Raw genomic sequence first — 16,757 nt, 5'->3', positions numbered from 1 at the left:
TTTGTTACCTTGTATAGGGCTAAAAAAAAAAAAATTATGTGGACATTTGGAACTTGCAAAATAGTCTTAAAACCCTGCCTGAAAAAAAATAAATAATAAAAATCGAATATGATAATTTTTGCCAAGGGAGACTGGGATTAAAAGGTCTGTTGGTCACAAGATTTGTGTGTGTGTGTGTGTGTGTGTGTGTGTGTGTGTGTGTGTGCTTTAGGCCTACCTTTTCCATGTTTTTTTGTTTTTTAATGATTTATATTGTATAAATTAACTGGTTTACTGTTGTAATTTTGTCGAATATTGTTTCAAATAAGGTGTTTCATATCAAGCCAGTTTCAGTGGCCACAATTACACAGTCTTGTGTTTGAGTGCGAAATATAGTTATGTTATCAGACAACTTACAGATGCGGAGATAATGTGTGAGTTGTGTGCCATCTGCAGGTTTTAGGTCTTCCACCTCGGCCGCTTTCATCAGTTCATCAGTTTCATCAGAGTCTGACTCTGCGCGTGACTCAAACGCTTTCCTCTCACGAAGCTTGTGTCGTTTAATTAAGATTTGATGGATGAACTCGCGTCTCCATTGGACAACTGTGATAAGACTTTCTCTGTCACTATGGTCGGAAATGTTCAATAAAGAAGTCAGTAAAGTCGTGTGACTAGTATTTTCTGCATACCCAATAACCACAAACAACCTGGATTTTATGTTTCTAAATGAAACATGGCTTGAAGACAGCAGCAGTGCAACAGTCCTCAATGAAACAGCCCCTCCTAACTTTAATTTTACAGGTGTCTGCAGGACTGTTAGGAGAGGTGGAGGTGTAGCTGCTCTATTTAAAGATGTTTATCAATGCAAGCAAGTGTCATTTGGTCAGTATTTGTCTTTTGAATACTTAGGTATTGTGCTGAAAGGTGCTCCACGCATTCTGTTTATCATTATTTACAGGCCTCCAAAATACTCTCCAGTCTTTGTTGAAGAGTTCACAGAACTGTTATCAATGATTTCCTCAGAGTTTGACTTGTTTTGCTATTGCAGGGGATTTTAATATTCACACAGATAATGCAGAAATCAAAACTACAAAAGAAATTATAACTGTTTTAAACACTTTTGACCTGATTCAGCATGTGCATGAACCCACACACAATCGTGGACAGACTCTAGATTTACTCATCAGTAGAGGTCTAAACATTTCATCCATTGTTATTAAGGATGTAGCACTATCTGATCACTTCTGTATTTTCTTTGATATATTGATCTCTGTTACCACTGAATCTACATCTGTCTCTGTCAGAAAGAGATGCATTAACGAGAACACTAGTGTGCTATTTATGAAGGCTATATCTTTAACACCAAGCATTTCTGCAGACTCTGTTGATCTTCTCCTGGATTCATTTAACTCAAAAGTTAAGAATGTTATTGATGATATTGCTCTGGTAAAGGTCAGCAAAAATCATCTTGGAGAAAATCAACAGCAGTTCAGAGTATGAAAAGACAATACAGAAAAGCTGAGCAGATTTGGTGGAAGATGAAACTTGAAATTCACTATAGCATCTATATGTTATATACCTTCATGCTTTCAATGTGGAACTAGCCACAGCTAGACAGACATTCTTCTCAAACCTTATAAACAGTAACTTAAACAACTCTCGCACTCTTTTTGCTACTGTGGAGAGACTGACGAACCCCCCCAAGTCAGATTCCCAGTGAAATGCTTTCCGCCAGCAAATGCAATGAGTTTGCTTCCTTCTTTTCTGAGAAGATCAATAATATCAGAATGGAGATTGGCACATCTTCTAGTCATGCAGAGGTCACACAGATTCGACCGCAATTTCAAAAAGAAGTGACTATGTCTGTTTTTGAAGCAATTGATAGCAAAATTTTGGAAGAAATAGTACAGCACCTTAAATCATCAACCTGCTATCTTGACACACTTCCCACATCTTTTTTCAAAGTGTGCTTAACTGTTTAGAAGCAGATATCTTAGAAGTGGTGAATGCCTCACATCTTTCTGGGACGTTTCCAAACTCCCTGAAAACTGCAATTATTAAGCCCCTTCTGAAAAAGCTCAATCTTGATAACACCATGTCGAGCAACTATAGACCAATATCAAATCTTCTTTTCATAGGTAAGATTATTGAAAAGGTAGTTTTTAATCAGCTGAACAACTACTTAAATTCAAATGGATACCTGGATTTTCAATCTGGTTTCCGAGCGCATCACAGCACAGAGACAGCACTCAATAAGATAATAAATGATATTCGCTTTAATTCTGATTCTGGCAAAATCTTAGTGCTGCGTTTGACACTGTCGATCATAACATACTTCTAGAGAGACTGGAAAACTGGGTCAGGCTTTCTGGGATGGTACTCAAATGGTTCAGGTCATACTTAGAAGGGAGAGGTTATTATGTGAGTATAGGAGAGCATAAGTTTAAGTGGAGGTCCATGCGGAGTCCCACAAGGCTCAATTCTTGCACCGCTCTTGTTTAGCCTGTATATGCTCCCACTAAGTCAAATAATGAGAAAGAACCAAATTGCTTTAATTAAAATTACATTTTTTAATTTCTTGTTTTTATTGTTGTGATTAAAAAAAACAAAAACTATTTCACTTCCTTTTATGTAAAGCACTTTGAATTACCACTGTGTATGAAATGTGCTATAAATAAACTTGCCTTGCCTAAAGATGCCCCATTCGCGAATTAATCATTCTTTTAAATCGGTTCTTTTCAATGAATCGGTCACGGTTCAGGAAACAGGTTTGAATCGATTTGAGATTCAGTCTGAATGATTCGGACAGGTTCGGAGCGATTCCCTATTTAGAAAACACGTAATGCACACAGGTCTACGCAAGAAATCGTTAATTTACACAAAAAAATAAAAAACTAATTTGAGTAAAAAAGTGTGAAAACCAATCCCAGTCTAACCTATAGCCTACATAACGGGTTATCACAAATATGGCACATTCATAAGCATAGTATTGGTGTATCAACCCTTTATGGCCTAGTCCCATTTATTGTTTGGCACTGAAAAAAGTTAGCATTGTTTCTTGACGAGAATGGTGTAAATAACCTTTATATTACTCTTAAATTGTATTGTTTTTGTGGTCACACTTTATTTTAAGGTCCAGTTCTCGTTATTAACAAACCATTAACTATGACTTTTGCCTCAATAAACTACTACTTTGCTGCTTATTAATAGTAAGGTAGTTGTCAAATTTAGGTATTGAGTAGGATTAGGAATGTAGAATATGTGCTTTGTAAGTACTAATAAACAGCACATACAGTGGGTACGGAAAGTATTCAGACCCCCTTAAATTTTTCACTCTTTGTTATATTAAAGCCATTTGCTAAAATCATTTAAGTTCATTTTTTTTTCTCATTAATGTACACACAGCACCCCATATTGACAGAAAAACACAGAATTGTTGACATTTTTGCAGATTTATTAAAAAAGAAAAACTGAAATATCACATGGTCCTAATTCAGACCCTTTGCTGTGACACTCATATATTTAACTCAGGTGGTGTCCATTTCTTCTTCTTTCTTCCTTGAGATGGTTCTACACCTTCATTTGAGTCCAGCTGTGTTTGATTAAACCGATTGGACTTGATTAGGAAAGCCACACACCTGTCTATATAAGACCTTACAGCTCACAGTGCATGTCAGAGCAAATGAGAATCATGAGGTCAAAGGAACTGCCTGAAGAGCTCAGAGACAGAATTGTGGCAAGGCACAGATCTGGCCAAGGTTACAAAAACATTTCTGCTGCACTTAAGGTTCCTAAGAGCACAGTGGCCTCCATAATCCTTAAATGGAAGACGTTTGGGATGACCGGAACCCTTCCTAGAGCTGGCCTGTCCGGCCAAACTGAGCTATCGGGGGAGAAGAGCCTTGGTGAGAGAGGTAAAGAAGAACCCAAAGATCACTGTGGCTGAGCTCCAGAGATGCAGTCGGGAGATGGGAGAAAGTTGTAGAAAGTCAACCATCACTGCAGCCCTCCACCAGTCGGGGGCTTTATGGCAGAGTGGCCCGACGGAAGCCTCTCCTCAGTGCAAGACACATGAAAGCCCGCATGGAGTTTGCTAAAAAACACCTGAATAAGATTCTCTGGTCTGATGAGACCAAGATAGAACTTTTTGGCCTTAATTCTAAACGGTATGTGTGGAGAAAACCAGGCACTGCTCATCACCTGTCCAATACAGTCCCAACAGTGAAGCATGGTGGTGGCAGCATCATGCTGTGGGGGTGTTTTTCAGCTGCAGGGACATGACGACTGGTTGCAATCGAGGGAAAGATGAATGCAGCCAAGTACAGGGATATCCTGGACGGAAACCTTCTCCAGAGTGCTCAGAACCTCAGACTGGGCCGAAGGTTTACCTTCCAACAAGACAATGACCCTAAGCACACAGCTAAAATAACGAAGGAGTGGCTTCACAACAACTCCGTGACTGTTCTTGAATGGCCCAGCCAGAGCCCTGACTTAAACCCAATTGAGCATCTCTGGAGAGACCTAAAAATGGCTGTCCACCAACGTTTACCATCCAACCTGACAGAACTGGAGAGGATCTGCAAGGAGGAATGGCAGAGGATCCCCAAATCCAGGTGTGAAAAAATTGTTGCATCTTTCCCAAAAAGACTCATGGCTGTATTAGATCAAAAGGGTGCTTCTATTAAATACTGAGCAAAGGGTCTGAATATTTAGGACCATGTGATATTTCAGTTTTTCTTTTTTAATAAATCTGCAAAAATGTCAACAATTCTGTGTTTTTCTGTCAATATGGGGTGCTGTGTGTACATTGAGGAAAATTTTAGGATTTTAGCAAATGGCTGCAATATAACAAAGAGTGAAAAATTTAAGGGGGTCTGAATACTTTCCGTACCCACTGTATATGTTAATAATAGGCATGCTAATAAGCAACTACCGGTAGTTAATAGTGAGAATTGGTCCCTATACTAAAGTGTTACCATTTTTGTTTATGCATAGTTCAATTTTAAGAGGAAAACCATAAGTGGTTGATATACAAAACTCAATTTGAAACCATTGATGATAAAATAGAATTAAAAATTCAAAATAAAATTATTAAAGAATGGAAGAAATTGTCTGGTATTCTATTTAATATGGAAGACTGAAAAAAAAAAAAAAAAATGATACAAATGGAAAGAAATGCATCACTCTTGAAGAATAAAGATGAAATATCAGTGTGACTCTCCACTTAAACAATTTACAAAATTCAAAAAAATTCATCTTTATTCAAATACAAAATTACAAAGCTTTTATTTTTTTCTAAGGACATAAACAGCATGAGAAACAAACAGTGTCTAGGGCTGAATCTCATATCCAAGCGGATCCAGCCCTTTATCCAGCAGGAGTAGAGAGGATTCCCTCATCTTCTGGAGAAACTTCTGCAGCTCATCTTTGGAGAAAACCTGACAAAAAGAAAGACAGGTCAGATTAACCAACTTTCAAACAAGACAGCATCATATTTAACATGAGCACTTATGTTATCAGAAGAGAACTCATGCAAATTGAGTCAATACTCAATCACACCTCATAGAGTCGGTGTTGGTCAGACGCAATGATATCAGCCAGACGCAGACTCTCCTGGTGGCGCTCAGTGCGCTGCAGTACGGTTAACAGGAGGAAAGACATCATGGGCAGACACAAACGCCGCAGCAGAGTCATCTGATGAGCGCGCTCAGAGTCTTCCTCAGTGTCCTGCCAAAAACACACACACCGTGAATCCAGAACATCCTACACTTAAAATGTATTTGTTAAATTCTGAATTAAAATGATTACAATTAATTCATGTTTGCCAAACCAATAAATTAATAGAGAACCTATTCACCTCTCTGACATCCACCATCCAGCCTCCATCTACGAACAGCAGCACATTATAGATCCTCTCCTTCACATCCTCTGTCAGCGCTCCCAGACGGCCCTGCCAGTTCTCATACTCTATCTGGAGGAAGAGACAAAGAAAAGCCATTAAAGATAAAAGCTAGAAGTGTTCGGCACTGTGAGAACGGTCTGTTCTAACCTTGTACTCTGCTTCTTTCATCTCATGGGCCACCTTCTCTGTAAACTTCGCTTGAGCAGGTGCTGTGGGTTTCACCGGAGGACAGTTCATGTGCTTGAACCACTCATTGAACGCTTCGTGAGCTTCCTGTGGGGGGAAAAGTAAGATCACAGTAAGATCATCTCGCTGTAACTACATTCAATATAGTAACAGACAATTCAGTGTTGCACAAAGATGCAGCTCCTCACCAGATAGGCACGGATGCACAGATGCTCACGAATAGCATTCTCCTCCTCGGCAGGAAGGGGCGTGTCCATGCCTTGCTCCTCCCACTGGCGGTAGATTTCCCGCATGGAATCTTCCGGCACTTTGGCGAAGACCATCTTAGCAGCGTCATGCTTCTTAGATGCTACGGCGAATGAGGAACATTAGATGTGAATAAATGAAATGCAAATGTCGCTAATCTAAGCTAACTGACCTAAAACCTAGGAGTAAACTAAGCTTAAAAGCTTGGATTTAATGGTATAAACTACTGTATTTTCTGGAAAATGCACATTTTTATTTTTACATTCAAAAATATGAAAACTATTGGTAAATACAACAAAACTACACATTAATAAACACTATAAGCATGTATTTTAATTCCCTTCACTCCAAAACAAATCTTACAAACTTAACGGTATCCAGAATAGACCAAGAATGAAAACTCTTAAGCATAAATTGCACTGCGCTGCAATACTTGTTATAATAATCCAATACTTGTTTCTTAATAATTTTAGAGAACCAATTCCAAAAATAGTTCATCACGTCACACTCTCACAAAATATGGCGCATTTCATAGAATTTTTGCATTCTACAACCGTTTATAAGGTGAAGTCTTGTATTATCCCTTAAAGGGTTACTCCACCCAAATATGAAAATTGTGTCATTAATCACTTTCCCCCACGTCATTCCAAACCCATAAAAGCTTCGTTCATCTTCGGAACACAAATTAAGATATTTTGGATGAAAACCGGGAGGCTTGTGACTGTCCCAAGTAAATTACACTGTCAAGACCCAGAAAAGCATCGTCAAAATAGTCCATCTGCCATCAGTGGTTCAATCTGACTTATGAAGCGGCGAGAATACTTTTTGTATTTTTTACACTATTTGCGTCCAGCAGATATTCTCCAAAATGGCGCAACGCTGACGCAGAGGAGACGAATACTTCAATAAAGTCGTTATTTTAATTTTCTTTCTTTCGTACAAAAAGTATTCTCGCCGCTTCATAACAGTCAGATTGAACCACTGATGGCAGATGGACTATTTTGACGATGCTTTTCATACTTTTCTGGGCCTTGACAGTGGAATTTACTTGGCAGTCAATGGGACAGTCACAGTTACATCTGAATTAATGCTGTCAAATGATTAATTTTATTATGAAAATAAACGTTTTTTACAGAATATATATGTGTATTGTGTATATTTATTACGTATACATAAATACACATGTACATATTTTGAAAATATTTACATGTATATATTTATATTATATATAAATATTTAATATATAAACATAACATTTTACTTAAATATAAATGTATGTATGTGTATTTATATACACATAATAAATATACACAGTACACGCACATTTATTATGTAAACAAGAACCTATATTTTGGATGCGATTAATCACACTAATTAATGGTTAATGACAGCATATAATATAATAATTATAATATAATAATTTAGCTGCACAAGTCTCACCTAAGAACTTCCTCATGATGGCATTGCTCTGTTTAAGGGCTTCAGCTCGCTGGGCGGGATCAAACACCAGCCAGTCAATGACATCAATCTTCTGCTGATCCTCCTGTATGAATAGATGAAGAGTTTTGTGCTAATTCTATTGCTAATTGGATATAGAATTATAAATTAACACAGTTAACAGTTCATTTGTACCACTGTAGTTGCTGTATCTAGTGCAGGGGTCAGGTCATGGTGGGCAAACTCATCTGTGTTTCTCTCTCTGATGGTCACTACTACTGTTTTTGTGATTGCTGCTACGTCCAAACCTAAACACAATATGTAATAAGTATGTAATAACAATGTAATAAACATTTAATGTACACACAGTCATTATTGCAAAATAAACCCTTTCCATTGAGATACAAGACTCTTTGACCTCACCTGCTTGTGTTGCCAGCTCCAGACAGTGTTTGCGCTGCTCAGTCTCAGTGACTTCCTCCAGGAACTGAGCGTATTGTGACACAGCCATGTCAGCAGGAAGGTGACTGACGTAAAATGCAATGAGATCCACTTGCTTTTCCTTTACTAACAGTGAGATGTACGCCTTCAGGGCATCTACACACACCTCCTCCTGACAAACACAGATCACAATGGTGAGTCTGCATCAAACATTTGAATGTATTTATCTGTACAAGCAATAAGCTAGAAACATGAAGAGAGATATAATCTAAAACAAACCAAAAAAAAAAAAAAAAAGCATATTATGTACGTACCTTGAGTTGCATGCCCAAACTGCGATAAAACAACACTAAATGTGACATGAAGCGCAACAGATGAGCTGGCAAAGCTGTACTTCTTCCCAACCAATCACTGAACTCCTCCAGAAGACCTTTCAACACAAGTTAAACATTAAACTTAAAAAGAAAACTTTTCAAAAAGAAAAACTGAGATTTTTCCAAATATCTGTTCTTAAAGCGTACCATTAAGATCATCAAGAATAACAAACTTCTGAATCAAATGGTAATGTTCCTTAGTTGCATCCAGAACCCTCTGTCAACATAACACGTGTGAAAAGATCAGAAAATAAACCATCAATTTAGTCTTGTACAAATAAAACCTCATTCATTCATTCACTCTTACTTTGGATTCGGTTGCTTGAAGCTCTTCAAAGACTTTCTCCAATGTCCAACTAAAAAAGGCACATGATGGAATTATTCACTTGCTGGAAAAGGACATGAAGACTGTATATATGATGGAAATTAGAGGATGTTTATAGTCATACTTGGTCTCTAGGAACTCTCTGGGCAGCTCCTCCAGCTCTTCACTGCCAAGACCAGAAGAACAGATTTCCTGCTCTACCAGAGTGTCCACCATCACCCGGAAATACGCCCACACTGTGTCCTCCCACGACTCGCACACAGGTAACAGCTGCAGGAAATGAGGACATATTCAAATAATGACTAAAAACAAGAGGAAAGCAAAAAACAACAACAAAGTGTAAAAACAGTTAGATGACTATTTACCTGTTTGAGGTTTCCACTCAGTGCAGCATAGATGGCCCTTTCGTATTTGTTGAACTGCTCCTGAAACAGCAAAACAAAGCAGAATCTTTCAGAACGACAAACAAAATGACTCAAACATTCACAGAAGCGGTGTGTTAAGTACAGACATTTTGCTCAATTTAATTATTCATTTTTAATTTCTTGAGACTTGATGTTACCCAGTACAAGGCATTTATAAAAAGCTACCTATACTATGCGAAAAAAACAAAGTGTATTATTAAATAGACTAAATTAAAAAAGACTACGTCAGAGACAGAGTACTTAAAGACAAGGGAAAAAAAGACGCATTTTGAATTCAAATTACTGTCAGTGTTGCCCTAAATATACATTTATTAGTTTTCCCCCTCAAATTTCCCACATATATATATATATATATATATAGTTTCCTCACCTCCTCTGCCATTCTCCAACAGCAAACCTTCCACACGCTTCGATGAGGATTCCCCTCCACCGCCTGAAGCTCTCCACCTCCTAAACACACACACACACACACACACACACACACACACACACACACACACACACACACACACACACACACACACACACACACACACACACACACAGGGTTCAATCCAACTGACCAGTGAATGACCATGACTTTCAGTCGAATGTGATGACTGGATTTTAAGAGACTGCACTCACAAAGAACAACTTTTTGCCAATTCAATATTGATAACTACAATTGTTTTTTTTTTTACTATAATAATTAACATGACAGTTTAAAAATACCTGCAACATATTTTCAAAATGTTGAAACAGTGGGTGCAGGACACTCTACTTCATAAAAGTAAGTGAGAATAGCAAAATAAAGTGAACTGTGATGATTTTACCCCCAAATTCTTCATACAATGGATTGCCAGAAAATTTGGGATCAAAAAAATATTCAGACCATGTTTTGCTTAAGTGTTTTTTTCTTTAATTGCTAATGCGAACGTTTTATACCACATACTGAACAAAATTAAGCATTTCTTGGTAATTGGTCGAACTAAATTGGTATTATCTAGCTGTATACTTAAATTTAACAGCTAAATAATTTTTGCTTTATTGTAATCCATTACATACCTTCATATCAAAGTAATTGACATTATCAAGATGAATTAGTTCTGACACAGTTTAACTCGGAGTTCTTGTCATATTTTATTACCATTTTCTAAACTATAGCAAATGAACTGTGATATAATGTGAGAAATGTTGAAGGTGTCTGAATAAATTTTGGTTCATTATTGTCTTACTTTTCTTATTTTATTTTACAATGCATAAAAATTTGACTGACCAGCTGATGAGTAACATCGTTTCAGCGCAGATTTGGACTTTGAACCCTGGCTAACAAGCAGATACCCTGCGAGCTCGAGCAGCGCTGTTAGAATACTTGCATGTATTAGAAAACATAACATTCTGCAGATTATTTACTATTAACTAATCATGCCATTTCATGATTTTAATCATCATACAGTAAACCAGCAACAACCTCCCCTTCCTCTTCTCATCGGAGACATGCGATGCAGTACTAAACAGTCTCTGGCTGTCGGTGCTTGTAATGATTTTTGCGTCTTTCTCTGACACTTTCAAATGTTTCCGCACAGCCACAATGATTGCTGCATTAGTGCGCACCTCTATTTGATCGTGTCACGTCATTGTTCTGTACAATTTATTCAGTCTTTTCACCTATTAAAGAGCTTTTTTTTTGCTATTTTTGGCCAAACAATTTCAGTTTCTGAACAGTCGGTGCATCCCTATCTGCCGTTTGCGTTTACCAAATCTGATGTGCTCTATGCATATATATATATATAATCCAATATACACTCAATCATATGGATTGTGTTTACTAGGATCTGGTTTCATTAAAAATATCTTCATCAAATATGAATGAAAGACTCATGAAAAATGAAGGTGAGTAAATGATAACAGAATTTTCATTTTTGGTTGAACTATCCCTTTAAGTCCTATTTAACATAAACAAGTAATATTAATGTAGTTAGTATGTGCGTGTGTTGACCTCCGTTGATGTTGGTGTCATGATACAGTTTCCAGCCTTCCAGAGTGGCAGCACGCCAGGCCTGACCACAGCGCTTACACAGCCTCTGAGCCTACACACACACACAGTAACAGATACACAGTGACATTTTCAGTATTCAGTTCTCCGCTTCTGAAGAAAAAAAGAGCAAAGTCTTCAGATTTGTCGACACAGAACCTGCAGTTACATAACACATATACAAATAATTTTTTAAACATTACATGTAATCAATTACTTGTTTTGTAGTGTTACAATACTCGACTATAAAATGCCCATCCATTATAACAATCCTTAAGAAAACACACCTCATCAGTCATGCCAGCTCGTATGAGGTTAAAGAGGTTTTTGAGCAGGCGAGTGTCGTCCTCTCTGTCCAGGTCTGCCAGTGGTCTCTTCTGTCTGATGGGAGCATCAGGATCCAGTTCTGTGACCAGTGGCCTGCTGAAACCACCGCTGGACTGATTCCTCCTCAGCTTCAGGGTGTGGAGTGTGTTCTCCCTACACATGAACAATCCACCATAAAAGATCTACCTGCATTCAAATCTAAATTTTGAGATGTTCAATAATATCAATAAGCAGTGAGATCACTTACCAGTACACTGATTTGGCGTAGTATTCAATGTTATCAGAGAAGTCTCCTATCTCATCTTTAGCAATACTCTCCAACCAATCCACCACCAGCTAAATACACACACACACACACACTCTGAGCAAAGTGGTTTTTCCATGCAGAAACAAGCAAGATGGGTGTAAATGGATGCATGTGTACCTGGCTCTGTCGCACCATATTGCCCTTCTGGAAGAACTGCTCCATTACTGCCTTCTCACTCTCAGTGGGCATCTCCAGAGAAAATACAACCATAAGTTCATATGCAGTGGCTCCAAAAAATACATAGAAACTTAAGTCAACATTAATGTATGAATGTCACTGCAATGAACACAAAATATCTAACCAAGTGGCACTGGCACAATGTAGCTTTGTGACATTCTAAAGTTTTTGAGCACTGTTTGTTAGCTTTGGACAGTATATCTACGGTGTTATTTTAAAACCTAACAGGCTACATTTTGTGAAATCTTTTGCTTGAACAATGTGCTTGTGCTTAGGGGTGTGCGATATTGACAAAAAATAATCTCAATATTTTCTGGGATTTTATCGATAACGATAATTAGACGATATTTTGCTGTTTGTTATTGTGCTCCTAAAGTTTTTGATATTCTTCATATTTTATGTTGTAGTCAGTTCACACCGATAGAAATGAATCTTTTCCAGTAAGTTTAAATAGATTTTTTTCCTTTTATGGGCATTTTATCTTTATAAAGCGTGCATTATCTTTTGAATCAAATTCTTGCATTTAATCAGTGAATTAGAATAATGAATTTAATAATTGACATTTGGGCTGTTACCAAGCAAATAAAATCAGTATCAACAAAATTCATCTTTGCAAAGCAGAGGAAACACAGAAGCTGCATCTGAAGTGGCATTTAGATATATTTATAAACTGTTTAATACAAGACATGAATGCATTTTACCTGCAATTACAAATGCATGAATAATGTTTTGATATATTAAACATAAAACGTTAAATATTTATATTTGAAATGAACTAAACCCGCCAGTAGGTGGCAGCAAGTCACTGTTAATAAGTGAGTCATTGCGATTGAACCGAATCATTTAAACGGTTGAATCATGCAGGAACGAAACGCCCTCATGTTGCTCAGAGACGCAAAACACTGCTGTGGCTGTGTTTGGAATTATTTTTGCAGTCAAAATAGCGCAAAAACAGGAAATATGGTGTCTAAAACGTAAGTCTCTTAATTAACTTCTTGTGTATTGAACTGTTATCAAATTTGTAATCATGGTAATTTTGAGAGAGAAGAAAATGGTACTCTTCATGTGAAATTGATTAACTATATGAAGTGGTATAAATATACACATTTTCTGCCCCCATGTCTTGAATTTGTGATCATTCTAAATGTATTTTAACAGAATGAATCATGTTAGTTAGCACTAGTCTAGACTTCACGTAATGCGTGCACTCTGTAGGGGTGTTTTGAATGGTTTTTGCAAAATACTTGATAATGTCAAATCGCACATCGTTAAAACAACAATTACGATATTATTGCAGACAATATATATCGCACACCCCTACTTGTGCTATCATAAGCTTTGACATTTTGTAATCTAATGCAATGACATTCATGTTTTCCATCTATGTAGACTAGTACAGTGTAACACAAAAGCACTTACAGTTATATCCATCATGATGTCTTCCTCTAAAACTGTATGGATTCTGTCTCTGTATTTGAGAGCATTATAACAGTATGTAAACAAGTAAATAGCAGTTGTGTTGCTTAATTTTTTAGAGTAAACTATGATACAGTCTTTTTCAGGATTTAATGATGAATAGAGATTTAAAACAACACTTACTTGAAATGTAAATCTTTAGAAACATTATAGATGCCTTTATTGTCACTTTTGATCAATTTTATGCATCCTTGCAGAATGATTCATTTCAAACCTTGTGTATGAGAGTGTTGAGCGTACCTGTACAGCGAAGTGATAAGTCTCCAAGTCACCATCTCTTGCTGCAGCAACCAGGTAATGCTAACTGTCTTGGAGGATTTCTGCTGACCAGGGGCTGATCGAAGAACCATTTTCTGCAAAATACTAACCTACAATATAGGTCAGCACATTACAAATCTCAGGAAGGATTATTTTTTTCAGCTTGCCATGGCAACATTTTCATTTAGCTACCATTCAAACCATTTAGTTTTTCTATTTAAAAAAAGATAGATAACTTATATTATATATTACATTTATATTGTAAATAATTACTCATTTCTACTTAATGAAACTAAAATTTAAAATCATATGATTCTGAAATTCCCAGTCTGTCTATACCTTATCTTGACAGAGAGCCTCATACTCCTCTAAAAGATCAAACACATCCGTGGACGCATGACGTAAATATGACTGCAGAAAATCAGGAAACAAACTGAGAGAAGCTGGGAGAAGAAAAAGGGAGAGAGAGCTGTAAATCATGTAAACCAGTCACTTCATTTGTGGCGATGATTATTATGATTATTTACCAGCCTCTCCGGGATCATCTTCCTTTAGCATGAGAGCACTCATGTTGACATCCTCAGTGAAGCTGGTGTCCACCAGCCCAGACAGAGGAGACGGGTAAAGACTGTTTGTCCAATCACTGTCATCCAAGTTCTAAAGTGCCAACAAACAAAAACCCCAGGCAAAAGAGTTACCAGTTACATCAAACAAGCTAAATATATGGAGTCAAGATAAATAAAGGATGTTCATATGAATTCTGGTCACTCACCATGCTCAGACTGCCTTTAGTACGAGGTGTGTTAATGAAACGAGGAGTTCTGCTTCCTGTCCCGAGGATGGCCGACACATCTGGGTTCCTGAGGGCACTTCTTGGGGTGACTACATAATTTACAGTCAAACCAAAAATTATTCAGACACCACATATAATTTTTTATATTTTTTTTTTACTAGTGAGTGCAGGACGCTATAGTTCATTTATGTAAGTGAGCATAGCAGAATATAGTAAACTGTGACATATTATACACAAAAATTCTTCATACAGTGGACTACCAGTAAACAATGATTATGTTACTTAAATTATTTACTGAAAGAGTAGATTGGTCATTTCTGAATCAGAGTGTTTTTGCATGCAGCATCTATATCTATAAAGATAGCAGACACTGTTTACTTACAAGTTTGTTTGAGGAGAGATCCAGGTGTTTGGCGCAGTAGTGGTCTAGCAGGGGTAGTGCTGGTGCCAGGAGTCTCATCCTGTGCCAGTGGGACTGAACACACAGTAAAGGAAAAAAAAGAAAAGAAAAAACCTTCCTACATGTTTATAACAGTTATACAGCACATATTGTACTTACACTGCCAGATGATAACAAAAACCTGACCTCAACTGAGCTGGATATCAACACTATTGTCTTCTGTAGAGCAGCTTTTCATTTCATAATTGCTAACCTTTGCAACGTTACTTAACTGAATAAGCATTGAGCTAAATATTGACTTGACTTCATCCTAAATAAAAAAACTAAAAAAAAAACTGTCTTTTTCTTCATTTATTCCTTCCCTTTCTAGCTTGTACTTATTTGAACAATGCCTGAAACTTGGTATTACGAGCACTTCCTGTGTCGCTTTGCCTCTTTAAGAAGAATCGCTTTATGTATTCCCCAATTGAAAGTCGCTTTGGATAATAGCGTCTGCAAAATTACTAAATGTAAATGTAAACAATGCCATTAGTTTAAACGAGCTGTTTTATAGCTAAAATTGAAGTTCTTTCAAAATGGATGTATTCTGCACCATGCTATTTTTCTGTTTATGCTGTGAAGCGGTTTTAAAACTATCTGCATTGTAAAGTGAAACATAAATAAATGTAATGACTTAACTGTGGATTATGATTTTGGTAAGGATACATGCAACTTTTTTGTGTGAACTCTTTCTGCGGGCAGCACGGGTCACCTCAGTGTCCCGAACCACTGGACTAAACAAGGTCTGATTCCTGCACAAAACACAGACATCAGAACTACATTTTAAAGATTATAACATTAGGTTATTATCCATATTTATGCCACATGCTCACAAATACATTTAAATACAGTTTCTTCTGTCTTCAGACTAACTACTGCATATTCACACTCTCTCTCTCTCTCTCTCTCTCACACACACACACACACACACACACACACACACACACACACACACACACACACACACCTAAACGAACTCAAAGTGACCTGTAAAATATATTCATATAACAAATACAGCTATTAACTAGCTATGAACTGTCAAAACACAGCTAAAGAACTATTAGACTTTTTAAACAACATACACGTTCTATCAATGCTGTATTTACATCAAATAACACTAAATTTACATATTGTTTGGCAATTAATAAAAAGCTAACGTTATATTTTATTTTCTCTCAGGTGTTATTATATCGACAGTCAACTGCCATGTGGAACCGTTCTTACGATAACGTAAATTAGAGCAAATCACGAATGAAATAAAGTAGCCGAAATAACCAGATAGCATTCATACAACAATAAGACTACAATAAAACGTAATATTTACCAGTCCATGTTGTCTGTAAATTCACAACTGCTAGCCAAAGATGCTAGCACACGGGATTTAGCGCCTTCACTTCTGAGGCTCGTTCTTCTTCTGAGCTGCGCCTATCATTACATTACACTGCCCCCTACTGGCGCGGATGAACGAGTGATTAAAAATTACTACCTTCTGTCAGGTACTGCCACCTACTGGCTATAGAAGGAATCACATGTATCGCTATGTGCCTTTTTTATTTTTATTTTTTTTAATTATGTCACATAATCTATTGAAATGTATATTGCAATATTAGGATAACATTTAATCTCGTCCTGATTATATTGCATTAATATC

The 16,757-nt window shown here is 37.0% G+C and overlaps 1 protein-coding gene across 1 annotated transcript; it reads right to left on the bottom strand.

Annotated features, from left to right (window-relative positions):
* Positions 1 to 5,170: 5,170 nt before the first annotated feature.
* On the bottom strand, positions 5,171 to 16,553 carry nup107 (nucleoporin 107). Its single transcript, XM_058774174.1, has 26 exons — positions 16,431 to 16,553; positions 15,773 to 15,858; positions 15,050 to 15,142; positions 14,647 to 14,756; positions 14,402 to 14,531; positions 14,214 to 14,317; positions 13,857 to 13,984; positions 13,560 to 13,608; positions 12,081 to 12,152; positions 11,904 to 11,992; positions 11,617 to 11,809; positions 11,294 to 11,384; positions 9,686 to 9,765; positions 9,256 to 9,315; positions 9,015 to 9,160; positions 8,873 to 8,921; positions 8,713 to 8,782; positions 8,506 to 8,621; positions 8,174 to 8,363; positions 7,946 to 8,058; positions 7,754 to 7,856; positions 6,256 to 6,416; positions 6,029 to 6,154; positions 5,837 to 5,950; positions 5,539 to 5,706; positions 5,171 to 5,417 (listed from the first exon to the last, which is right to left on the bottom strand). The coding sequence occupies exons 1-26, from the start codon at positions 16,436 to 16,438 to the stop codon at positions 5,310 to 5,312; spliced, it is 2,757 nt and encodes a 918-aa protein (XP_058630157.1). The 5' UTR covers positions 16,439 to 16,553; the 3' UTR covers positions 5,171 to 5,309.
* Positions 16,554 to 16,757: the final 204 nt, after the last annotated feature.

Source organism: Onychostoma macrolepis, chromosome 04 (genome assembly GCF_012432095.1).
Source record: "Onychostoma macrolepis isolate SWU-2019 chromosome 04, ASM1243209v1, whole genome shotgun sequence".
Taxonomy (NCBI): Eukaryota; Metazoa; Chordata; class Actinopteri; order Cypriniformes; family Cyprinidae; genus Onychostoma; species Onychostoma macrolepis.
This window is presented reverse-complemented; position numbering and strand designations above follow the sequence as displayed.